At 36.3% G+C, this 26101-nt stretch overlaps 1 protein-coding gene across 1 annotated transcript in view; it reads left to right on the plus strand.

Annotated features, from left to right (window-relative positions):
• The window catches only part of KPNA3 (karyopherin subunit alpha 3), a 99314-nt gene that overhangs the window by 69111 nt on the left and 4102 nt on the right, over positions 1-26101 (plus strand). Inside the window, exons 8-16 of the mRNA XM_027064783.2 lie at positions 3239-3325; positions 3689-3858; positions 5186-5230; positions 19026-19157; positions 20132-20260; positions 22581-22685; positions 22782-22853; positions 23005-23167; positions 25011-25105. Of these exons, the coding sequence (XP_026920584.1) occupies positions 3239-3325; positions 3689-3858; positions 5186-5230; positions 19026-19157; positions 20132-20260; positions 22581-22685; positions 22782-22853; positions 23005-23167; positions 25011-25105 (998 nt within the window). The remainder of the gene's footprint in view (positions 1-3238; positions 3326-3688; positions 3859-5185; positions 5231-19025; positions 19158-20131; positions 20261-22580; positions 22686-22781; positions 22854-23004; positions 23168-25010; positions 25106-26101) is intronic.

Consider the following 26101-nt stretch of genomic DNA (forward strand, 5'->3'; position numbering starts at 1 on the left):
TGGGATTTTTAAAAAAAAAATAAAGGCAAGGTGGGGCACCTGGGTGGCTCAGTTGGTTAAGTGTCAGACTTCTACTCAGGTCATGATCTCACGGTTCGTGAGTTCGAGCCCCATGTTGGGCTCTGTGATGACAGCTCAGAGCCTGGAGCCTGCTTCGGATTCTGTGTCTCCCTCTCTGCCCCTCCCCTGCTCACACTCTATTTCTCTCTCTCTCTCTCTCTCTCTCTCTCTCTCTCTCTCTCTCTCTCTTTCTCTCTCTTTCTCTCTCTCTCTCTCTCTCTCTCCAAAAATAAATAAACATTTAAAAAAAAATTTTAAAGGCAAAGATGTGGAGTTTATTGTAAAGACTGAATTTTACCTTCCAATATGTTTAAACTAGTGAATTTTAGGAGTTAATTTTGATGGTTGATATCTTTCCCATAGCTATCATTAATCTATCATTAAATAATTTTAATTGTGGTTACTAAAAAGTGAATAGTTTTATCTTTTTGGGTAGAGACTATCTGCTAATGACAGGTTTTAAAATTTCTATTTCTAGTACCTCCAGTGTATTGAGTAGCTTGTGCCTTTTAACTTGGAACATCTATATTTTTAAATTTTTGCCCACCTCAGGATGGGCTATTATTAGTGTGTTGACCCAAACAGACAAAACAGCACTTTGAAAAAAACTAGATGTCACCAAGTACTCTTAATACGTGTAACACTTAACTGGCTTTAGGTGGCACTGAAAATGATTTTAAGTAGTATATGATATAGCAATAAGTTACATTGTGTCAATTAGTGAGAATACTACTCTCTTTCAGGTATTTTGGTAATACCAAAGGAGAAAGTTCCCAGTTAGATGTTAGTTGTACCAAAAAGGTAGCAGATTTTAGACTAGGGCTTTCAGTAGAGACTAGTAGGTACCTACTAGTTACCAATCTACCTATTAATTGTACCTACAATTTAGTAACAGTATTTTGTTTGCATTTTTAATCTTTTGGTTACTTTCTATTTGTGATACTGGTAAGTGATACTGGTCTTCTGTTTGCAGAAGTGATAAATAAAATCAGTTAAATTACAAATGTGAGTCAGTTGAAACCCTCACACACTGCTGGTGGGAATGTAGAATGGTGTAGCCTCTTTGGAAAATAGTTTATCAAAAGGTTAATCATAGAGTTATCATATGACCTAGCAGTTCTACTACTAGGTGGAACCAAGAGATATGAAAACATGTCCACACAAAGACTTGTACACAGATGTTGTACATTTACTCACAATGGCCCAAACATGGAAATGATCTCAATATCCATTAACTGATATAAGTAGATAAACAAAATGTGTTATATAATAGAATACTATTCAGCAATAAAAAAGAATGAACTACTCACTATCAACAATCACCAGATTATGGAAAGAGCCCAAATGTCCATCGACTGACAAATGGATAAAGATGTGGTGTGTGTGTGTGTGTGTGTGTGTGTGTGTGTGTGTAATGGATTATTCATCGATGAAAAAGAATGAAATTTTACCATTTGCAACAACGTGGATGGAACTAGAATGAAGCTAGCATAATTGCTAAGCTAAATAAGTCAGAGAAAGACAAATATGATTTCACTCATATGTGGGATTTAAGAAACACAACAGGTGAACATAGGGGAAGGGAAGGAAAAGTAAGATAAAAATAGAGAGGGAGACAAACCATAAGAGACTCTTAAATACAGAGAACAAACTGAGGGTTGGGGGAGAGAGGAGGGGGTGAGGGGGATGGGCTAAATGAATGATGGACATTAATAAGGAGGGCACTGTTGGGATGAGTGCTGGGTGTTATATGTAAGTGGTGAATCACTAAATTCTATTCTTGAAAAGATTATTACACTATGTGTTAACTAACTTGGATTTAAATAAATAATTTTTTTTAAAAAGGGTGAACTACTGGTATGTGCTATATAAGGATGAACCTCAAAAACATTATGCTAATTGAAAAAAGCCAAACACAAAAAAATCCCACTTATTATACACTTTCATTTGTATGAAATATCCAGGGTATGAAAATCTATAGAGATAGAAAGCAAATGGCTGCCTAAAGCTGAATGGGCAGTAGGACTGCTATGTGGGTGTGGCATTCTTTAGGGGGTACTGGAAATGTAAAATTAAATTGTGATGGTAACTATACAACTCTGTGTAAATGCTAAAAAACGTTGAATTGTGTACTTAAGCAGGTAAATTATATCTTAATAAAGCTGTTAAAAGTGTGAGTTGGTTTTAAGTGTTGGTAGTGCAGAGAGATACAGCAAAAAATACTGTAAGTAGTACACAGTTGTCTGAAATTTAAGAAAAAATGATCCAGCTTATTTTAGCTTCCCAGCTGGAATGGGTATGATACCATTGTTTCAGAACTTAAGCTAACATGTAAATTATGTAAGCATAAGGATTATAGTGATAAATCTCTTTTTTTATTCAAGGTAAGCCAGATATGGGAATAATCAGTTCTTTAATCCCATATCAGCGATTGGGATCATATTGACTAAAGTATTATATTCTAAGTTTATGTGTTTAGGGTTTTTTTTTTTTAATGCATTACAGGAAAAATTTCTTTTTTTTTTTTTTTTTTTTTAGTTAATGATATAACAACTTTTAAATATTGTCAATAGGTGTGTTATTGAATATAATTAGGGGAAAATACTAAATTTTTTTAGGGTAAGGGTATATGCCACATTTATTCATTCATTGAACTATAATTGGGTAACTATAGTGTGCCAGGCTCTCTCTCTCCCTCTGTCTCTCTCTCTCTCCCTCTCCCTCTCCCTCTCCCTCTCTCCCTCTCCCTCTCTCCCTCTCTCTCTCCCTCTCTCTCTCCCTCTCTCTCTCTCTCTCTATATATATGTGTGTGTATATATATATATATTATATATGTGTGTGTGTGTGTATGTGTGTGTGTATATATATATATATATATATATATATATATATATGTTTATTTATTTATTTTGAGAGAGAGAAAGAGAGCGCGGGACAGAGGCAAATAGAGACAGAGAGAATCCCAAGCAGGCTCTGCTGTGCCAGTGCAGAGCCCAATGCGAGGATTGAACTCCGCAAACCATGAGATCATGACCTGAGCCAAAATCGAGTTGGTTGCCTAATGAGCAGAGTCACACAGGCACCCCCAAGCTCTGTATATTTTGTCAATGTATTTAGACTGAAATCTATAAACTCTTCGACATTTTATAATACCAGTATTTATTTTTCTTTATTATAGATGCCGTACCTCTTTTTTTGAGACTTCTCCATTCACCACATCAGAATGTTTGTGAACAAGCAGTATGGGCTTTGGGAAACATTATAGGTAAGTTGGATTTAGGTTTAAAAAGAGACCAATTAAGAATCTTAATTAACTTTTTTCCTACATTGGCATAGCCATTACATCCTATGTTTCCTCTAATTTTAACGTGGGTTGACTATCTTCTTGCCTTATAAGTACAAACTTAAGATGGTACCTCTTGAAACAGATATGCAATTTGCTGTCAGGATTTTTAGGTTAAATTTGTGTTCTCCAAATCAAAATCTGGAGAAACAGCAACACTTGATGCCCTTGACTAATGGTGAGGAAACATAGAACATCAGTGTCCCAACATGAGCCATTGCATACATTTCAGACTTTCTCATCCTGAATGTAATTTTTTTTTAAATACAATTTTCATTTCTGTAGGTGATGGTCCTCAATGTAGAGATTATGTCATATCACTGGGAGTTGTCAAACCTCTTCTGTCCTTCATCAATCCCTCCATTCCCATCACCTTCCTTCGGAACGTCACATGGGTCATTGTCAATCTCTGCAGGAATAAGGATCCCCCACCGCCTATGGAGACAGTTCAGGAGGTAAATGAAGAATTGCAAAGCCCAGATGGTATATTTTCCCTATGTTATGCTTTAGAGTTTCATGCACAGGGAATGAAATAATGCATATACTGATTTCATTGCAGGTATGAGATTTTTTAAGTAACATATCATATTTAATTTTTGACTCCTGTGAAATGGAAGTTGAGTATCTTATGGCACCTGAAAGAATATTAGTCCACCCTAATTCTTATTTTTTAATGACTGTTTTCACAAAAAGGAAACAAACTTTCAAAAAGAAAAATACAAAAGGAGAAAATCAAATCTCAGAAATTTTGTTACTACATTGCATTGTTGGTTTACTGCTAAAAAATTAAAGGATCGCTGCAGATAAAACCTGGTGTACTTAAATTCGTATGTTCTTGAATGAATTTACATTAAATCCAATTGAAATTTCCCTAGATTTCTGATAAAATTAGTGTTCTTAAATGTGTGACATGCTTTGTATTAAATTTATTAATTAAAACAAAGTAGAAAATTTTTAATTTACATTTAATCTATAAATGAATCTGAATATTTTAAGTTTTTAAAAATTCTATGCAGCCTTTAACCACTTAACTGTGTCAAAAAATGTTAACTCTGAATCTTTATAATTGATATCTTTCACCAGCTTCTACTGTGTTTTGCTGTTATGGAAAGGGTACTTAGTGTGATTCTACCTCTTCCCTCCCAGATTTAAAAAAAAAAAAAAAAAAAGGATCTGTAAGGCCTGAATTCAACAAACTGTATACTTTGTACTGGTTGTTATTTTCTTGACTAAATCTGGAGCCAGAAACTTTAATTTGATTCAAGTAGCTTATTAAATATAGGCAGGTAAGTGAGACGACAGTTTTCAGAATAGCTTTCTTTAGGCGTGCCTGGCTGGCTGAGTCGGTGGAGCATGCAACTCTTCATCTTGGGATTGTAAGTTTGAGCCCCACATTGGGTGTAGAGATTACTTAAAAATAAAATCCTTAAAAAATAGATTTTTTTTTTAGAGAGCTATACTGTATAGTTTCATCTCCATTCTTTCCACTTGACATTTTATGTCATAAAGAAAGTTACTGAAAACAACTGTTTTTTCTTTTAAGGTACATTAATCTCTGCCAGATTTATTTGGAAGTTTTAATCGGATATCTGAAGTATGTTTTAGGTTTTTCAGATTGAATTTATCAGATTTTCATTTTCCTAATAGGGATTCAAGCAAATTTAACGTTGTCTTTTCTTGCTCTGCAAATAGTATTTACTGTTTTTTGTATCACAGTTATTCATTTTTACAAAGACATATTCATCAACTCTGTGTTATTTATTGTTTATCTTCTTTCCTCAGATTTTGCCAGCATTATGTGTCCTAATATACCATACGGATATAAATGTAAGTAAAGCAGAAGCTTAGATTTGGGATTTTGTTCTTGATGGAACTGGAAAGGTTATTTATTTTTTTAGACTTTTGTAAGTGTCAGCATATATTTTATTAACTTGTGAAGCTTCCACAATGTATAACTATTTTTCAGAAACAGGGTTAAGGTTATATTAAATTTATATCTTAAATCATCCAGACAGCAATAATGCTAACTTTGGAGAAGATTTGCATGTGTAATGTATCTGTATTATTAGTGTTTTTTAAAGTGTCAGTATTTATAAAGAGGTGAAATCTTTAGAAAGCACCTTCATGGGGTGCCTAGGTGGCTTAGTCGGTTGAGCGTCTGACTTCGGCTCAGGGCATGGTCTTGCAGTTTGTGAGTTTGAACCCTGCAGCAGGCTCTGTGCTGACAGCTCAGAGCCTGGAGCCTGCTTCAAATTCTGTGTGTCCCTCTCTCTCTGCCCCTCCCCCACTTATGCTCTCTCTCAAAAATAAATAAACATTTAAAAAAATTTAGAAAGCACCTCTATATTTCTTTAAATCTCATTTGGTTCTTTTTGTTTTGTTTTGTTTTTGTTAACGTTTGTCTGTCTATTTATTTATTTAGAGAGCGTGAGCCAGGGAGGGGTAGAGAGAGGAAGAGAGAGAATCCCAAGCAGGCTCCTCACTGTTAGCACAGAGCTTGACATGGGGCTCGATCCCACAGACCATGAGATCATGCCCTGAGCTGAAATCAAGAGTCAGACCTTTAACCCACTGAGCTACCCAGGCGCCCTTCATTTAATCTTATGATAGAATAGATATTGTCACCATTTTACTGAGTAAAAAACTGGGCCTCAGGGAAAGATTAAGTGACTTATCCAAAGTTGCAGGGCTAATAAGGATCAAAGTTGATATACACAACTGAGATCTTCTGATGGCAGATCTTGTGTGGTTTCTTTGAAACCACACTGTCTCCCAGGAGACAGTTGGAGGTACAGTGTTGAAGACCCAAACCTTTGGAGGTATAGTATTGAAGAATATCAAGTATAATTTTAAATGCAAAGGTATTTTTAGATGATTTGGTCATTACTGAGATTTACTTAAGAATTTCCTATATATATTCTGGCAGATTTTTTTATTAGATAATCTGAAAACTCTCCTTAATGTAGTAATGCAAAATGTTACTCTTCCATGGGGTAATATAATGAATAAATTTCAGTGAATCTGGTATTGATTCTAGTGTTCATCTAGCATCGATTTGACATCTCTTGTTTCAGCTAAGATCTCTTTCTGATTTGTTACGTGTTTGTGTTTTTATAATTCTGTGTTTGTTTACATACATACATAATATGAATGTGTGTATGCCAGAATTATGTGTGTAATTTGTCATTGGGGTGAAGAAGATAAATCTATGCTAATGTTGCACCACATTTCTCTAGTTCCTTTTAGAACTTTAAGCTCTTAGGATGGAATACTTTTGCAACTAAAGTAACTGTCCATTTGTGACATGGTCCAAAATATCATAAAAATTAAGTGAAACTTCTCTCTCTTACAAATGTGGTAAGAGGCAGAGATCTAAGTAACTAATCTGTCTAATGATATACAGATGGAAAATGAGTAGTATTTTGTCAAGTTGAAAAGTCATTTCAGGTATATGAGGAGAAAAATATTAAAGACTCAAGAGAATACTTAGGATGTTTGGAGAACACAGGTAATTAATAACCCAGCACATTTGCTGGGGAGTTAAGTTGCAGGGTTTTGAATCCTGTGTTAAGGAGTTTTGACTTTATCTTGTAATCAGTGCAGAGTCCTTGAAGTTTTTTTTTTAATGTTTTGTTTTTTTTGAGAGAGAGTGAGACAGAGCGTGAGCAGGGGAGGGCCAGAGAGAGGGAGACACAGAATCAGAAGCAGGCTCCAGGCTCTGAGCTGTCAGCACAGAGCCCAATGCGGGGCTCGAACCACAAACCATAAGAACATGACCTGAGCCAAAGTTGGACGCCCACCCGACTGAGCCACCCAGGCGTGCCTTAAATTTTTTTTTTTTTTTTGAGTCCTTGAAGATTTTTAAACAGAAATGATGTGCTCATATCTGTTATCGTCAAATAACTTAGAAAAGGTATGCAAGGTTTGGACTGGGGAAAGTATGAATGTTAAGTAGGCCTATTTTGCTATCATAGTAAGTCTAAAGAAGTTGATGAAGGCCTGAGCTAGAGACAGTAATGGCTAAGAGAGGGAAAATTTGAGCGTTAAGAGATAAAATAAGTAGGACTTCGAGAGGAAAGGATCAAAGTGAAGGAAAAGTAAAAATTACTGTTTTCTAATTTAGCAATCCTCATGGATAATAATGCCATAACTATCAGAAGGAGTAAAAAGCAAAAGGATGAGACTAGTAGAGGAAGGTAATGAGTTTATCGTAGGGCAGACACATTGATTCTGGTTTACTTGAACCATGTTGTTCATCCATAGCAGTAGTCCAAGTAGGAAAACGCAACACAGATTTGAGATTTGTCCGTATTTAAGGGATTCATGAAAATATGGAAAAAGGGCTAAAAATTGAATTCTAAGAAACTCTCTACACTTAAGCAATGGCAGCAAGAGAAAAAGAGCCAGGAAAGGAGTTGTTAAAACTAGAGAGATCGAAGAATAAGCTATAAAGCAAAGGTTGGGGGGAAATATGGCAGAAATCTAGCAGTTTCTGGATCACACAGCATCTCGTATACTGTAAGAGCCATATATCCTTTTTATGTAGCTGATGGCTGACCATAGAATAATGGTCTAATTTGTGTTCTGGATTGATGATTCATACCATTAAGTGGAGTGTAGAGTTTAGGGGAAAGTAAGGTGGGAAAGACAAATCAATGGCGATTTTGTAGTATGGATGAGAGAAAATTAGCACCGGTGTTAGAGCTCAGACATTAGGAAGACAAGAGAAGACTTGAAAATTTTTTCGATGATAACTTGCTGGGTTTGACGTGGGTGGTAAGAAAAGAGGAAGTCAGGGATAATATCCAGCTTTCTAATTTGGGTTTTAGGGTATAGGGCACAACAGAAAACAAGAATAGTAGCAGGCAGAGGAATGAAACAGCCGGAATGACTTAATTTATTAGTGAGAATGCTGGAGAAGCTGGGTTGGGGTGTGGACATTAGAAGAAAAACTAAATATTCACCCTTAGGACTACAGAAGAAATCTGGACTGATTCAGGTTAGTCTGTGTTTATTGCTTTCTGGCTATTATGCTTCTTAAAGTTAATTTGCAGTTGCAGTGATTCTGTAGCATTTGGTTTTCCTGCCCTTTTTGAAGTTGTTCATGGCTTGACATGCCTAGACAATTTTTAGTGTTCCCTAACATTTGATATAAATCTAGCTTCTTTTACTGCTAGTACAAATAAAATTAATCAGTTGTAGCAGATGGGTTATGTGTAGAGACTTGATTGTTAGTGACACTTGATGATAAGTGTGTCAGGGATCCCGGAGACCACCCTCAGGCTCAGTGAATTTCCGGAAAGAATCACTGAAAAGCTGTTTTGCTTATAGTTTATTACCACAAAAGGATACAGATCCATTTAGGAAAAACTCAGTTTTTTCCTCCCTACATAGGGAACGACCTAGTTCTTCCTGGCTGTGTGTTTATCTTCTGTGTGTCTCCTTTATTACTCACACAGAACACTTTACTTCTTGACACTTCTGGTCACCAAATGTGTGGGAGTTTTCCCCACAACAACAGGCAAGTCTCTGACACCAAATGGGTTTCCTGCAATTTAATTTGATTGTGACATAGTCTATCTGGAGAAAGTGTCAGGTCCCACAGGTTAAGTGCTCAGTTCTTCCAGATTACCCCAACACACGCACCCTTCAGATGCCAGTTGCAAGCCCAGGTTATCACCTGTGCTTATGATGGCTGGCTATAGATTGGAAGTTCCGACAAGTCCCCTTCCTTGGGTTCAATTAGACAAATTTGTCAAAGTGGCTCACAGAAGCCAGGGTAACACTATAATTGCCAGTTTATTAAAGGAGATGATAAAGAATACAGATGAACAGCCAGATAGAGAGATACATAGGGCAAGGTCTAGGAGGGCCCTGAGGGCAGGAGCTCTGTCCTTGTGGAGGTAGGGTCCACCACCCTTCTGGTGGGGACATGTTTACCTACCTGGAAGCTCACTGAACTCTGTCCTATTGGAATTTTTATGGAGGTTTCCTCATGTAGGCATGATCAATTATTAACTCTATTTCCAGCCCTTCTCCCCTCTCCGGAGGATGAGGCATGGAGTTGAAAACTCCAAAACTTCTGATTAGGGCTTGGTCTTTCTGGCAACCAGCACCCACCCAGAGTCGCCTCAGTAGAACAAAAGATGTTTCTAGTGCTCTTACCACTTAGGAGCTTATAAGAGTTTAGGAGCTCTGTGTTAGAGACAGGGTCAAAGGCAAATACTAGAACAAGAGAAGCTCCTAGTACTCTTATCACTTTAAAAACTACCGGGTTTTAGGACTTCTGTGCCAGGAATCACAGACAGACACCTATATATAAATACACTACTCATATCATATGTGTGTGTGTGTGTGCGCGCGCATATGTATATATATACACATATATATGTGTATATAAATATATATTTCCTATTATTTCACAAGATTAAAATCAACAAAGGCAAAAGGCACAGAGGGCAGAGTTTAGGAGGAACCAGATGCAAGCTTCCAGTTATTTCTCCCAGTAGAGTTATAAGGACAGTGCTTTATTTTCCCAGCAGTCATGTGTGACACATATGAACACATGAAATACTGCTAACCAGGAACCTCCTGAACTTTGGTGTGCAGGTATTTATTGGGAGTCAGTCCCAAAGGCATGGACATCCCGCATGATGGCCCTTACCTCAGGCTTCACCCTCTTCCAGAGGTCAAACTGATACAAGTGTGTCCCACAACCTCAAGCAAACTAAAAGAGGTACTCACATAAAATCACATTGTTACATAGCTATTTATTTGCCCAAGATCTGAGGTACACAACATCATTAGGCAGTATAATCCAAGAACTCAGAGGTTATCTCAAAGTTGCTGATCAAGGGCCAGTCCTTTCTTTGGAATGTATAGAATGTGAGTACCTCGGGCCTCCTAAGTTACCCTTTATTGCATATAAGGATTAAATGTAAGTATACTCTTGTAACTCGACTCAGCTCTAGTTGTCTCTGAAGCATGTGTCAAGTTGACATTTCATAGATATTCCACAGACGTCTAATCTTCTAGGAAATGCTATATATGTTAATAGCATTTTTAGTAACAGTACCTAGCAGGACATGATTTGTTAGCACATTTATTGGAGTGGAGACCATTGAAGGTCTTTGAGCTGAACATATTCTTGTTGGAAGACTTTGTGTTGCAAGAGATTGCCCTTTGACTCATATACTAGTTTTCAAGAAGATTGTTCCTTCAGAACATTAACCATGTAGAGTTGTCAGTCTTTTGCATGGGTGCATTTGTGCTTTCTGTTGTGTGTCTAGAGATGAGCTTTCCTGGAAGTCTTTAAGTACCTGAAATATTGGCTGAAGTAAAAAACTTTTAAAGCTTTGTAGCAGAGAAAAACAGAAATGAATAGTGGAAAATAATTAAAGTAGACCAGGGTTGCTGAAGACTTTGTTGGAGCATCATTAATCAGATTATTAGCTAGAAGGAAAAGAGTACACTCATTGACTATTAATAGCTGTAAGATCCAGGTAGCCTGGCATAGAAATCAAGAAAAGGGGAAACCCAAGAAAAAAGAATAAAAGAATAGCAGAAGGATAAGGTATAAAAGAGCAGAAGCAGTTCAAATGGGAAGAGTTAACAAAAGGTAAAATTATAAACATCAGAAACATAGAGCTGCTGTTAGCCTGATAATGGAGATGAGAAAAGCAAATTTTGATGAAAACAGAAGAAGCTAGAATGGCCTGATAATTGTGTGCTATGAATTTAAAAGTTTTTAGAGCTTTTTTCAAATGAAATTTTCAGTGAAGACCCAGTATATTACTAAACAAAATTAAAGAGAGTAGAGCCTGCAGTTTCAGGAGGCCCAAAACTTAGCTGAACCCACCAGTTTTTAAGATACTGTCATGGAGATCCACTGAAAATTATTCACTGACCTCAGTTTGGAAGCCTTAAATATTTCATTTTTCTAAACCTCTGTATAGTAGAAAAAGGTGGTTTTCTGCTAGTAGTGGGTGCCACATGAGGGGGGGGAAGGTTACATTTTATTTAGCAGCCTCCTAAAACACAGACCAACTCAACTAGTATTGTTTTGTGAACATGGTTTATTCAGACACACTATTATGGATAGGTATTTAGGCTGTTTCCTGAATTTTCAAATATAAATAATGTAGCAGTAAATATTCTTGTGTATTTTCATATTATTGGAATACCCTTGAGTAAATCCCTAGAAGCGGGATTGCTAGGCCAAAGAATGAATGCATTGTAATTTTCTTACATACTGCCCAAACTCCTTGTCTTAGAGACTGTGCCATTTTGTATTTCCAGCAGCACCCATATGAAAGTGACTTTCTCCATAGCCTTGCCAATAGCATATGTTATCACATTTAAAAATTTTGCCTATCTGATGGGTAAAAAAACTGTATGTCAGGTTTTTTTTAAGTTATTTTTTATTTTTTAAAATTTACATCCAAATTAGTTAGCATATAGTGCAACAATGATTTCAGGAGTAGATATCTTAGTGCCCCTTACCCATTTAGCCCATCCCCCCTCCCACAACCCCTCCAGTAACCTTCAGTTTGTTCTCCATATTTAAGAAAAATATGTTTTGTCCCCCTCCCTGTTTTTATATTATTTTTATTTCCCTTCCCTTACATTCATCTGTTTTGTCTCTTAAAGTCCTCATGAGTGAAGTCATATGATTTTTGTCTTTCTCTAATTTCACTTAGCGTAATACCCTCCAGTTCCATCCACGTAGTTGCAGATGGCAAGATTTCATTCTTTTTGATTGCCGAGTAATACTCCATTGTGTGTGTGTGTGTGTGTGTGTGTGTGTGTGTATATCACATCTTCTTTATCCATTCATCCCTCGATGGACATTTGGGCTCTTTCCATACTTTGGCTGTTTTTTTTTTTAAAAGATGAAATTTATTGTTGAATTGGTTTCCATACAACACCCAGTGCTCATCCCAAAAGATGCCCTCTTCAATACCCATCACCCACCCTCATCTCCCTCCCACTCCCCATCAACCCTCAGTTTGTTCTCAGTTTTTAAGGGTCTCTTATGCTTTGGCTCTCTCCTGCTCTAACCCTTTTTTTTTTTCCCTTCCCCTCCCCCATGGATTTCTGTTAAGTTTCTCAGGATCCACATAAGAGTGAACACATATGGTATCTGTCTTTCTCTGTATGACTTATTTCACTTAGCATCACACTCTCCAGTTCCATCCACGTTGCTACAAAGGGCCATATTTCATTCTTTCTCATTGCCATGTAGTACTCCATTGTGTATATAAACCACAATTTCTTTATCCATTCATCAGTTGATGGACATTTAGGCTCTTTCCATACTTTGGCTACTGTTGATAGTGCTGCTATAAACATGGGGGTGCATGTGTCCCTTCGAAACATCACACCTGTATCCCTTGGATAAATGCCTAGTAGAGCAATTGCTGGGTCGTAGGGTAGTTCTATTTTTCGCTTTTTGAGGAACCTCCATACTGTTTTCCAGAGTGGCTGCACCAGCTTGCATTCCCATGTATGTCAGTTTTAATTTGCATTTCTTTTTAAAAAAAAAAATTTTAATGCTTATTTTTGAGAGACAGACAGACAGAATGGGTGCAGGGGAGGTGCAGAGAGAGAGAGAGAGAGACAGGGAATCTGAAGCAGGCTCCAGGTTTTGAGCTATCAGCACAGAGCTTGATGTGGGGCCCAAACTCAGAAAATGTGAGATCGTGACCTGAGCTGAAGTTGGGTGCTTAACCAGCTGAGCCACCCAGGTGCCCCTAATTTGCACTTCTTTCTTTCTTTTTTTTAATTAGTGAAGTTGGACATTATGTTGTATATATAAGGGCCATTTTTATATCTTTGTAAGTAGCCTGTTTGTATTTATTGCCTGCTTTTCTATCAGATTTTTGGTCTTTTTCTCTTAGGTTTTAAAAGTTCTGTATATATTAAGGATATTAGCTCTTTGTGATAACATTATTTCAGATATTCTCCTAATTTGTCTTTTGTCTTTGATACATTTTGCCATGCAGACTTATTTTTTATGTAATCAGATTTATCAATCTTTTGTTGAATCTAAATCCTTTTCCTGAGTTAAATTTTTTATTATGTTAAGGAAATATCCATAAAATCCTATTTTGAGTGTTGACATCAAGAATGAGTGTTTAGGGGCACCTGCGTGGCTCAGTCGGTTGGGCAACTGACTTCGGCTCATGTCATGATCTCACACTTCGTGAGTTCGAGCCCCACTTTGAGCTCAGAACCTGGAGCCTGCTTCGGATTCTGTGTCTCCAGCTCTGTCTCTACCCCTCCCCCACTCACATGTACATGCGCAGTCTCTCTTCTCTCTCTCAAAAATAAACATTAAAAAAAAATTTAAGAATGGGTGTTTAATTTTTCAGTGACTGTGGAGATAATCAGGATTTTTCTTAAATCTATTAATCTAACATCTAAGTGATATTTCTAAAATTGAACCTTCTTTGTATTTCTTAAATAATTCCACTTGATTATCATATATTGTTTTCTTAGTGTAGTATTGGATCGTATTCGCTAATGTTTTATTGAGAATTTTTGCACCAGTATTCACATAAGTGATACTGGGTCTGTGGTTTTACTTTATGCTATCTTTATTAGGTATTAATATTATATTTTTATTGCTTTTTTAAAGTTTAGGTATTAACATTGTGCTTCCTTTATTTTTTATGCTCTGAAACAATATATATAGCATTGGGGGCTCTCCCATCTTTGAAGACTTGGTAGTTTTGCCCTTGAAATTTTTGAGTCTTGGTACTTTGTGGGGTTAGTTCCTTGATAATTTTCTCTGTCTTTGCTATGGAAATTGACTTGCTTAAGCTCTCTGTGTCTTCTGAGATCAGTTTTTATTAACTATTGCCCTAAGAAGTTACTCATTTCATCTAGATTTCAACTCTACTTCCATGTACTATTTACTGTTCTTTTTCTAGCTCTTGATTTGGGATTTATTTATTTGCATCCTTTTAGTTGTGTTGTGTAAATTTGTAGGAATATGAACTTTCCTTTGATCACTGCTTTACATACATCCATTATTTTCTAGTATGTGGTGTTTTCCTTGTAATTTTTTCAAAATTTAGTTTTTTTGGTATTTTCTCTTTCATCCAAGAGTTGTTTGTTATATGGCTCTTAAATTTCCATAACAGAAGTCTTTTTGGTTTTTATTTTATTAATGTCTATCTAACTTTTTGTATTGGAATAGTTTTATAGTATTTCTGCTTTATGTAATTTATTGATGTTTTCTTTGGAACTAACATGATTTTTATGCTCCATATGCATGTTATATTATCTATTAGCAAGGTATAAATTTCAATATATATTCATAAGATCTGTGTCCTCATTTTTTATCTACTTCTCTCATACTGAAAATCTGTCGTGTGTGAAAATACATTACTCATTTATTCTTATATTTTTGTCTCGCATCCTTTTAGTTTCTGCTTTGTAATTGTGTTTGCAGGGTTATTTGGTGGGTAGATTTTATAACTGTTATGTCTTTACTGTAAATTGTAGGATTTAGCTTTATAAAGCAGCATTATTTGTTCTTTGTAATGCTTTTTAGCCTAAGTTCTGGTCTACTAACAGGATTATAGTCTCTGTTTTCTGAATGTTTACTTGGTGTAAACATTCTTTTTTCTCATTCTTTTAATTTTTAGCCTTGTTGAATTACTTAATTTTAGTTGTGTCTCTTGTATACAGCAGAGAGTTCGGTTCTGTTTTGGGAGCCAATTTAAGAACCTTTTTCTGGTTTATAGGTGAGTTAAGCTTGTTCACATTGTTTGATATGTTTGGTTTTAGCTCAGTCACATTTTGTATGATATTTTGTATGTGTTTTATTTTTTATTTGGTGTGGTTTTTTTTTCATTTATTTTGTTATTTAGGAAGGTTCATTTTGTTCTAATATTACCTTTTTATTTATACCTTTTATAATGCCCTTTTCTTTTACTATCTGGTTTGGCAGATAGTATTTTTTGACTAGTATCTAATACCTATACAATAATTGATGAGCTTATTCTGTTTTCTCTTTTGTCTTGCCTCATCCTCCCATTTTTGAATCTTTAGGCTCATGTCTTTTGCCAAATTTAGGATATTTTCTGCCATAATTTCTTAAAATATTTTTTCAGCTTCACTCTCCTTCTGCGACTCTGATGACAGAAATGTTAGATCTTCTGTTATTGTTCTACAGATCTCTGAAACTCTCTGTATTTCTTTGTGATTTAAAAAAATTTTTTTTAACATTTCTTTTTGAGACAGAGAGAGACAGAGCATGAACGGGGGAGGGTCAGAGAGAGGGAGACATAGAATCTGAAACAGGCTGCAGGCTCTGAGCTGTCAGCACAGAGCCCAACGCGGGACTCAAACTCACAGACTGCGAGATCATGACCTGAGCTGAAGTCGGATTCTTAACCAACTGAGCTACCCAGGCGCCCCTGTGATTTTTTTTTTTTTTATTTACATTATTGTCAAGTTAACTAACATAGAGTGTATACATTATGCTCTTGGTTTCAGGAATCAATTCCCATGATTCACTGATTACATACAACACCTAGTGCTCATCCCAACAGGTGCCCTCCTCAATGCCCATCACCCGTTTTCCCCTCTCCCCCACCATCGACCTTTATGGTTTGTTTTCTGTATTAAAGAGTCTCTTATGGTTTGCCTCCCTCTCTGTTTGAAACTGTTTTTTCTCCCTCCCTTCCCCCATGGTCTTCTGTTAAGTTTCTCAAGTTCCACATATGAGTGAAAACATACGATACTTGTCTTTCTTTGACTGACATATTTCACTTAGCATAATACCCTCCATTTCCATTCACACTGTTGCAAATGGCAAGATTTCATTCTTTCTCATTGCCAAGTAGTATTCCATTGTCTATATAAACCACATCTTCTTTATCCATTCATCAGTTGATGGACATATGGGCTCTTTCCATGATTTGTTGTTGAAAGTACTGCTATAAACATTGGGGTACATGGGCCCCTGTGAATCAGCACTCCTGTATCCTTTGGATAAATTCCTAGTAGTACTATTGCTGGGTCGTAGGGTAGTTCTATTTTTAATTTTTTGAGGAACCTCTATACTGTTTTCCAGAGCGGCTGCACCAGTTTGCATTCCCACCAACAGTGCAAGAGGGTTCCCCTTTCTCCACATCCTCACCAACGTCTGTTGTTTCCTGGGTTGTAAATTTTAGCCACTGTGACTGGTGTGAGGTGGTATCTCAATTGGTTTTGTGCAATCTTTTTTAAATATTTATTTATTTTGAGAAAGACAGAGCACTAGTGGGGGAAGGGCAGAGACAGAGAGGCTGATGCTGGACTCAATTCCACAGTGACCACCCGACCACCCCTGAGATCATGACCTGAGCTGAAACAAAGACTCAGACACTTAGCCTTAGCTGACTGAGCCACCCAGGAGCCCCCTCTTTGCAATCTTTTTTGATGTTTGTTTTCCTGTTACCCAGATTGGATGATTTGTATTGATCTTTGAGTTTGTTGATTGTTTTTTTTCTTTCTCCATTTCACTAGGGAGTATTTCCAGTGAGTTTTAAATTTGGATTACTGAATTTTTTAGTTTAAAATGTTCTGTTTGGGGCACACGAGGGTGGATCAGTTGGTTAAGTCTCTGACTGTGGCTCAAGTCATGATCTCGGGAGTTTGAACCTCATGTTGGGCTCTGCACTAGAAATGCAGAGCCTGCTTGGGATTCTCACTCTCCCATCTTTTTCTGTCCTCCCCTGCTCGTACTTGCTCTCTTTTCTCTCAAAATAAACAAAAACTTTTTTTAAAAATTTGTTTGGTTCTTCTTTATGTCGTGTTTCTTTGCTGAGATTTCCTATATTTAGTTGTTTTAAATATGTTCACAATTGTTTGCTGAAGTATTTTTATGATAGTTACTTTCAAATCTTTGTCAGAGAATTTCAGTATCTCTGTCATCTCAGCATTGACATCTGTTGACTGTCTTTTCCCTTTTGAGTTTGAGATGTTCCTGGTATGACAAGTTGTTTTCACTTGTAAGCCTGCACATTTTGGGTGTTCTGTTACGTGACTACAATTTCTATTTAAGTCTTGTTACCTGCTACTGCCACACTGGGTAGTAGACAGGCTTTGTTCACACACACCACGTCTGCAGATACCCGTTAGTAGGGAGGCCTTAGTGCTGGGGTGGGATGGTAGGTGGGCTCAGCTCTCATGCACAACTTCCTTCTGTCCCATTCTTGAAGTTGCAATATTTCTGTTTTTTCAGAATAAATACCATTTATAAGTTTTTCTTCTACTCTTACTTCCACTTTTGTTTGTGATCTGTAATGATCTATTTCCTCAAGCATCTCTTAGTTGAATGAAGCTCATCATCTAACGAAGAAGGTGTCAGCAGCTTTTTCTGAAAAGGACAGATAGTATATATTGTAGGCTTTTGGGGCCACATGGTCTCTGTCCCACTAATATGGGGTAGTTTTAAACACTTAACTCTCCTTACCACTCCTCTTCTTTGAAATCTTACACAGGCCTGGGGCAGGAGGTCCAGACAAAAGCTAGACTTTAATTTTTTCTCTTCTTACAGGTAATTTGAAATTTGTAGTCTCTGACTTCTAGTAATGCTGAAGGTGTGGGTTAAATGTGGTTTTATTTGCTCTTTTTATTGATCTCTATACTTCTTGAAAGATATGTATATGGACTTAATTCAGATGGCATTATTTTATTTTTAGTTTTTATTTTAGAGTATGAGTGTGAGTGGTGGAGGGTGTGGGGTGGGGGAGGACAGGGGAGGGGAGAGAGAGAATCTTAAGCAGGCTCCATGCTCAGTGCAGAGCCCTACTCAGCGCTTGATCTCACAACCCTGGGGATCAGAAATCGAGCTGGATGCTTAACCACCTGAGCCATCCAGGTGCCCCTGGTGGCATTATTTTAAAAGCAACAGAATGTCTTTAATTTGCATACCTTAGTAAGAAACATCTCTGGATTTCACATGAGATAAGATCTATGCTTACATATAACCTCTTTGACTTTGAAAGAGTCAATAAACCTGAGTCGTTCTTTTGTTTTTTGTTTGCAAAATCAGATGGCTATGGGTCATGGTTTATGTTCTGTGCTCTTCATTTGGGGACCTTTTTCAAGGGCTTTGCAAATAATTTCCTAAGGTTAAAATGCCAACTTAATTCTTTTATCTGTTTATTTTAATAGCCTAAACAAGTAATTATATTGCTAAACATGTATGAAAACCACTGGTATAGACAGGTGATCTTTTTGGGCTCTTCTAGACTTGAAGCAGCTTGGTATATGGTCTTGTTCTGTATATAAACTGTTTCCTTGTGATTATTAGGTACTCAGTTTGTGGGGCAGAGAGAACAACTTTTCTGCTTGTTTTTAAATTCATTTATCTGATATATAAATGCATAAGTTGGGGTAGAAGTTGTCTCACACTTCCATGTCTCATTTTTGTAAAGAGTGATTGATCTGAGGTAGGCATTGAGAGAGTACTCTGCTGCTTAGTAGATTTATCAAGTAAGCAGATACTTTTGCCACCAAGCTAAAACATAGTTTAATTACTTTTTACGTTACCACCTCTGAGTTATGTATTTTAAGCATTCAAAAAAATAACTGAATTGTAATTCTTTTTTACTTCCTGTAGATTCTTGTAGATACTGTTTGGGCTCTGTCATACCTGACAGATGGAGGTAATGAGCAGATACAGATGGTTATTGATTCAGGGGTTGTGCCATTTCTTGTGCCCCTTTTGAGCCACCAGGAAGTGAAAGTCCAAGTAAGTATTTAAAAATTTTTTCTAACTTGTTTAAAATTGTGTTTGCTATAACCTGTTAACTTGAACAACCCGGGTTCAGTTCGGTCCATATGTACATATCTTCCATATTTCTCCTCCGTTTTACTGAACCTGATTTTGTTGGTTTCCAAATCTTTATCTCACCCAGATTCTTCACAGTTTCAGACTCCTAGTACCCAGTTGTCCTCGAGCCCTTAGACGTCTCCTCTGAGAACTCCTTTAAAGCATTCTATTGCCATTTTAACCAGACAAAAAGTCTATCGTCTTCTTCCACAAACCTGCTCCTCTTTCTATATCTCCTTTCAGTAGACCACATGGTCCAAGCTTCAAACCTTGATTCCTCCTGTCTTTTCCCCTCCATTTACAAAGTTCTGTTAATTCTTATTATATAGCTTATGAATCTGTCTACTCCTTAAGTATCTAGAGCCACTGATTTAGTTCAAGACTCATTTTTTTTTCTGTCCAAATAATTAGAACAGCGTCCTAACTGCATTTTTTTCCTCTCTCATTTCTCCTCACTTTAGTTAGGTGTGGGTGGCTGATAGATGTTTATTCCACTTCTACCAAAGTGACTTTCTAGATGGAAATGTGTGCCCATTCCAGGCCTTTATTAAAATATTTCTGTGCTACTCATTTAGTAATAGATTAGAAATAGCTGCTGTTAAAATGAACCTTTACCTGTTAATTTTTCTTTTTTTTTAATTTTTTGAAAAATTTTTTCAATAGTTTTTCACACATTTTTCTGTAGTTCCATAGTTCTGTAGTTCCATTTTTTATGACTGTTGTTTAAAATTCAAAGTTGCCTCTCAGTTCTACATAGTACTTTGCCTAAGAATACAGTAAGTGCTAATCATTCACCCCTTGTATTTTTACGTTTTCTCAGGATTATGAAAACTATAGAGTCAGTTTCCTCATAAACAAATAAATGTATAGAAAGTATTTTATCCCCACCCCAGACAGCAGCACTCAGAGCAGTTGGCAACATAGTGACTGGCACCGATGAGCAGACCCAGGTTGTTCTCAACTGTGATGTCCTGTCACACTTCCCCAATCTCTTATCACACCCCAAAGAGAAGATAAATAAGGTAAGGCACATAATAGCCTCATTGGTGCATTTCTTTCTGTCTGTATAAACTGTCCCCTTGTTTTCTGTTGCTGTTTGTTTGATCATAATTTTCTTCACAAGCACTGTAGTTATGATGAGAATTATTTCAGATCACCTCTGCAGTTATTTTGTTACAAGTGTTATTTTGTTATAACCAGTGTTTTTATTTAAATAAATTGGGCAGTAGCAAGGATCGGTAAATTAGTAGCCATGAAGTGAGAATCCATACAAAATCTTTTTCTCGCTGGACGGCTGGTATCTTTTATAAACAGATCATAATTTAATCTCCCTATGAAATTAGATTGGACCAAAAGATGCAGTGCCTAAATTGAAGGATCAAAAAAGTCTTTTTTAAAATTTCAACTTTAGATACAAACTTATTATTAATTGTTAAATATACTTAAGTACTTCAGTCTCTTTGTATCTGCCTTATTTCACATTGCATACAATTTTTAAGGTTCATCCATGTTGGAGCATGTGTCAGAACTTCATTTCTTTTTATAGCTGAATAAATATTCCATAGTACATACATACCACATTTTGTTTATCCAGTCATTTGTTGGTGGACACTTGGAGTTTTTCTACTGGTGGCTGTTGTGAATAATGTTGCAGTGAACATCGGCATGCAGATGTCTATTTGAGTCCCAGCTTTCAGTTCCTTTGGGCATATATCTAGGAGTAGAACTGCCCAGTCATATGGTAATTCTGTGTTTAGCTGTTTGAGGAGCTGCCAAATTGTTTTCCATAGTGGCTGTACCACTTTACGTTCCCACAAGCACTGTATGAAGGTTCCAGTTCCTTTTTTAAAATTATTATAGCCACTCTAGTAGGTGTGAAATGATGTCTCATGGATTTGATTCGCATTTAGTTTAATGTAGTTTTATCTGCCTGAAATGCCACCATCCCCCAAACCAGCAGAACTGATCATTTCTTCTGTGTCATAGCTGTATCTATATAGTTGCTCAACTATAATTTGACAGTTGGATTGTTACAGAAAAGTATGTTGTCGAAAAAGTGCATTTTATGAATGCATTTGCTCCAATGAAGGGAAAGAAGCCAGAGTCTTTTAGCCTCTGGGCCAGTTATTTTTACTGTAGAAATGTCAATAATTTGGGATTTTTATAGCTAAATGTATTCCATAATTGGAAACAGAGCTGAGAAGTGAGGAAGCCGGACAGAAGTGGGTGTAGAGAAGTTCTGGCATGTGATCAATATGCTCTGAGTGAAGGTATCATGGGGGACAAAGGGTTCACATAGATGTTTACTCAGCCTCAGCAGCCATTTAGTCTCCTTAGAAGTTTTTCACCTTGAGCATTTGTGTTACTTGGACTTGGGATCATCATGGGACCCTCAAGGTAGAATCAAACTTGGGTTTATTCCCTCAGCATATTAGTTTAAAATGTTTCAAACCTACAAGAAATTTGTAAGAATGGTAGAGTGAACACTGACTTACCAGTTGTTAACCTCTTCCCACAATTGGGCAAAATAAATTTACAGTTAACTTTTTTCACTGTAGAAGAGGAAGAAGAGACAGCACTTGACACTAAAATTATAGTAGACCTGCGTGTTTGTGACTTGTAAATCCTTAAAGGTTACAGCAAAATTTGTTATATAGACCCATCCCAGACTAATTGGACACTTAATTTCTAAATATATCTTGCAAGTAAATGTTTTTACAGGAAAGCAATTCTCCTTTCTTAGAAGTAGTTTTAACAAACTTTTAGGAAATTGAGTCTCTTACTTATTTATATCATTATCTTTTAGAGGGAGCTTAAGCACCAAAAAATGTAAGCTGCATGAGTAAAGATTTTTTTGTCTCTTTTGTTCACTGCCGTATTACCATTGTCTACAATAGTGCCTAGGGACATCTGGGTGGCTTGATTAAGGATCTGACTCTTGATTTTGGCTCAAGTTATGATCTCACAGTTTGTATGATCAAGCCCCGTGTTGGGCTGTGTGCTGACAGCACGGAGCCTGCTTGGGATTCTCACTTTCTCTCAAAATAAATAAATAAACATTAAAAAATAAATAAAATAAAGTAGTTCCTGGGTGATGTAGGCATATATTTTATTGGGTGGATCAGTGCAAGGTTAGTGGGCCCACATGTTATGGATGGAAGTTTCCTTATGACGTGTTTAAAATGAGACATTCTGTGTCATCTCATTGCTTTTTAGATGCATTTCCCTAATGCAACTCAAGTGATTTTGTTATAGTTTATGTAAACTACATAAAAATAAAAATATAAATGCATTAAAACTAATCTTTCAAACAAAGGTACCCTGTATTTTATTCAATTATAGGAAGCAGTGTGGTTCCTTTCCAACATAACAGCAGGCAACCAGCAACAAGTTCAAGCTGTAATAGACGCTGGGTTAATTCCTATGATTATTCATCAGCTTGCTAAGGTCAGTCATATTGTGAGTTTATCGTGTACATTAACATATTATAACCAAGATTTTTTAATAAAGAATTCATACAATCATTTCTTTTTTAACCTTCAGGGAGACTTTGGAACACAAAAAGAAGCTGCCTGGGCAATTAGCAACTTAACGATAAGTGGCAGAAAAGATCAGGTAAGTTTGGAAAAACTGTTAGGATTGTTAATATCGGAAAGTACACTACTCTTTTATGTGTAGGAGCTGCTGGTTGTTCATAAGCCCTGTAGTGTGTTCTTTTTGGGTAAAAGATAATTATATAAATAAACATTTTTCTCTTGTTGCCTAGGTTGAGTACCTTGTACAGCAGAATGTAATACCACCATTCTGTAATCTACTGTCTGTAAAAGATTCTCAAGTTGTTCAGGTGGTTCTAGATGGTCTGAAAAACATTCTGATCATGGCTGGTGATGAAGCAAGCACAATAGCTGAAATAATAGAAGAATGTGGAGGTAAGAGTGCATTGAAGAAAAATAGTTGAGCAGTGGAATGCTGAAAGATCAGTTCCTTTCAAGGCAACTAAGTAGAAAGAAAACTGTCAGGAAACACTGCTCCATCATCAAAGTATGCTGCTGTCCTGTATTCACCAGTTAGCATTACATGAGGGTTTTCCAGCAGGCATCAGTCCGTACTTGGGGAAAACTGGTTGTGAAGGTCATTCTGTGACCTTCCTAGAGGGTCACATTGCCTTTTAGGTGACATGAACACTCCTCTTGAAGTCACAGTGCGCGAGAGCAAAAGCTTGGGAACTGCTATGATAGAGAAAGTTATAAGTTTCATTTAATCCAGAATTTCTTAGAATCCTTGACAGTGAAACACTTTCTTCACATTATACCTGATACGTTATTCTATAGACCTTACTTTGTGAAATTCTATTCCATGTTGTTGGAAAGGTTAATGATTTTGGAGTCATCTAGGTATTTTATTTCAGTCTTGTGATTGCTAGAGCTGTCTGCTGAAGTTATTACCACAGAAGTTACTTTGAAATTTTAATAAAAAAACTTATTTGAAATATTAAATATTTCTCTGATAATGATATATGAGGCATATTTTAAGGATACCTGTTCAATATGTACTAAGTTGCCCAAACCTTATTGTCATGTTTTATTTTGTATATTTTATTGACTATTATGTACAGTTATATTACTCCTTTCATTTTTTTTTTTTTTAAGAGAAAGTAAATGTAGTCACATCATAAAATATTCAGACTGGAAGTATCTTCTTAATAACAAGAAGAAATTATCCTACAGATGTTAAGTTTTGTCTATGGCCATGGAAGTAGATCCTCATACTCTTAATTCACTGCTCATTCTGGTTTTAAGATATTTTGAGATAATTTGAAATTAGCATTGTAGTCTAATTCAGAACTTACCCCAGAAAGTTTGAGCTGCAGAATTGTTCTCTTCAGCTTTAATCAATATAGTTGCTTCGGTCTCTGGGAAGTATACTCACAATTAGGATACACGTTTACTTAGTATTTTATAATTTTGTGAAGAACTTTACATCCATTATCTGTGACACTTATATTCCCATTTTTCTGGTTTTTTATATTGCTGTTAAAAAGAAAAAAAATGCAACTATTTCAAAATAACCTAGCTAAAAAGATATTTCAAGGAAGAATATTGTTAAGGATTTAAATTTATAGACTTGTGCATCTGATGCATGGAGTAAATATATTGGGAATGTAAATGAAGACATTCTACAGTTCTGAAAACTTATTTTTCAATTTCATTGTGGCTATAGGATATAAGCACCCTCTTTGTTTTTTTCTTCAAAGAAATTATTTCAAAATTTAAAGCTTTGTCTTCTATTTATATCAGTTAATCATGAAGTTTCTGAAAACATGTTTTTGTTGTTATATAAAAGTAATAGCATTTTGAAAACAAAAGGAAAGATAAAAATTACTATATGAGATAGTATGATTCCACTAAAGCAGCCTGGGGAGATCTCAGTTCAAGTTCTGCCACTAACTTGCCGCTCAACCTAAAATAAACCCCTTTACATCTCTATACGATAGCTTCCTCATCTGTCAGATGGAGTATTTAGGTGTTTTTTAAACTGTCTGCCTCAGATACCAGATAACCCTTGGGGTCAAGGGTTTCTAGAGAGGAAGAAATTAGTGGGATGCCGGTCCTCCAATCAGAGCAGCTCAGAGTTTTATCTGTGTTTTAGACAAACTGTCATTTTCGGGGTGTGGTGGGAGGGTGTTGCGAGTTCTTTAGGATTTTCCATGACTAGAATGAACACAGTTTTTATTCATGTCCATTTGATTGTTTGATTTTTTGTTTTTATCAGGTTTGGAGAAAATCGAAGTTTTACAGCAACATGAAAATGAAGACATATATAAATTAGCATTTGAAATCATAGATCAATATTTCTCTGGTGATGATGTAAGTATCCATTAAAGTATGGTATGCCTACATGTACATTAAAACCTACACATACTGTTAAGTTCACTGAGAATTTTTTTATCGTTAATATGACAAGTATATACTGTATTTGGTTGTTTTTTTTGTTGTTTATTTTTGAGAGAGAGAGAATGTGAGCACATGCGCAAGCTGAGGAGGGGCAGAGAGAGGCAGAGAGAGAGTGGGACACAGAGAATCCCAAGCAGGCTCTGTACCATCCAATGCGCAGAGCCCAGTGCAGGGCTTGAACTGATGAACCGTGAGATCATGACCTGAGCTGAAATCACGAGTTGGTTGCTCAACCGACCGAGCCACCCAGACACCCCTCTATTTCTATCAGATACTTTTGAGGTGGCATTTTCCACTTATTTTTAATAATCTAAATTTTAAAAAATTAGTGATTGTTTTCCATCAATCAGTTTCTTTTATTTTTTTCTTTTATTTTTTTTTTAAGTCTTTTTATTTTGAGAGAGCAGGGGAGGGGGAGAGAGAGAGAATCCCAACGGACCTTAGTCTCGCAAATTTGTGAGACCATGACCTAAACCAAAATCGAGAGTTGGATGCTTAACCTACTGAGCCACCCAGGCACCCCTCAATCAGTTTTTTTAAATACTATGTTTGAAACTTCATTATAAGGTAAAAAATGTATAAACAGTTCTCTGAGAGGCACCTGGCTGGCTTAGTCGGTGTAAAGCATGTGACTCTTGATCTTGGGCTTAGGAGTTTGAGCCCCACATTGGGCATAGAGATTACTTAAAAATAAATAAGTAAATAAACAAACAAACAAAAACCCACTTTTTGTTATATTTGTAATCTGTTGAATGGGAAAAAATAGTACAGTTGACTCTTGAACAAGGGTTTGAACCACATGGGTCCACTTATATGCAGATTTTTTTCAATACAGTATAGTACTATAAATGTATTTTCTCTTCCTTATGATTTTCTTAGTAACATTTTCATTTTTCTAGCCTACTTCAT

The sequence above is a fragment of the Acinonyx jubatus genome, chromosome A1 (assembly GCF_027475565.1).
Source record: "Acinonyx jubatus isolate Ajub_Pintada_27869175 chromosome A1, VMU_Ajub_asm_v1.0, whole genome shotgun sequence".
NCBI lineage: Eukaryota > Metazoa > Chordata > Mammalia > Carnivora > Felidae > Acinonyx > Acinonyx jubatus.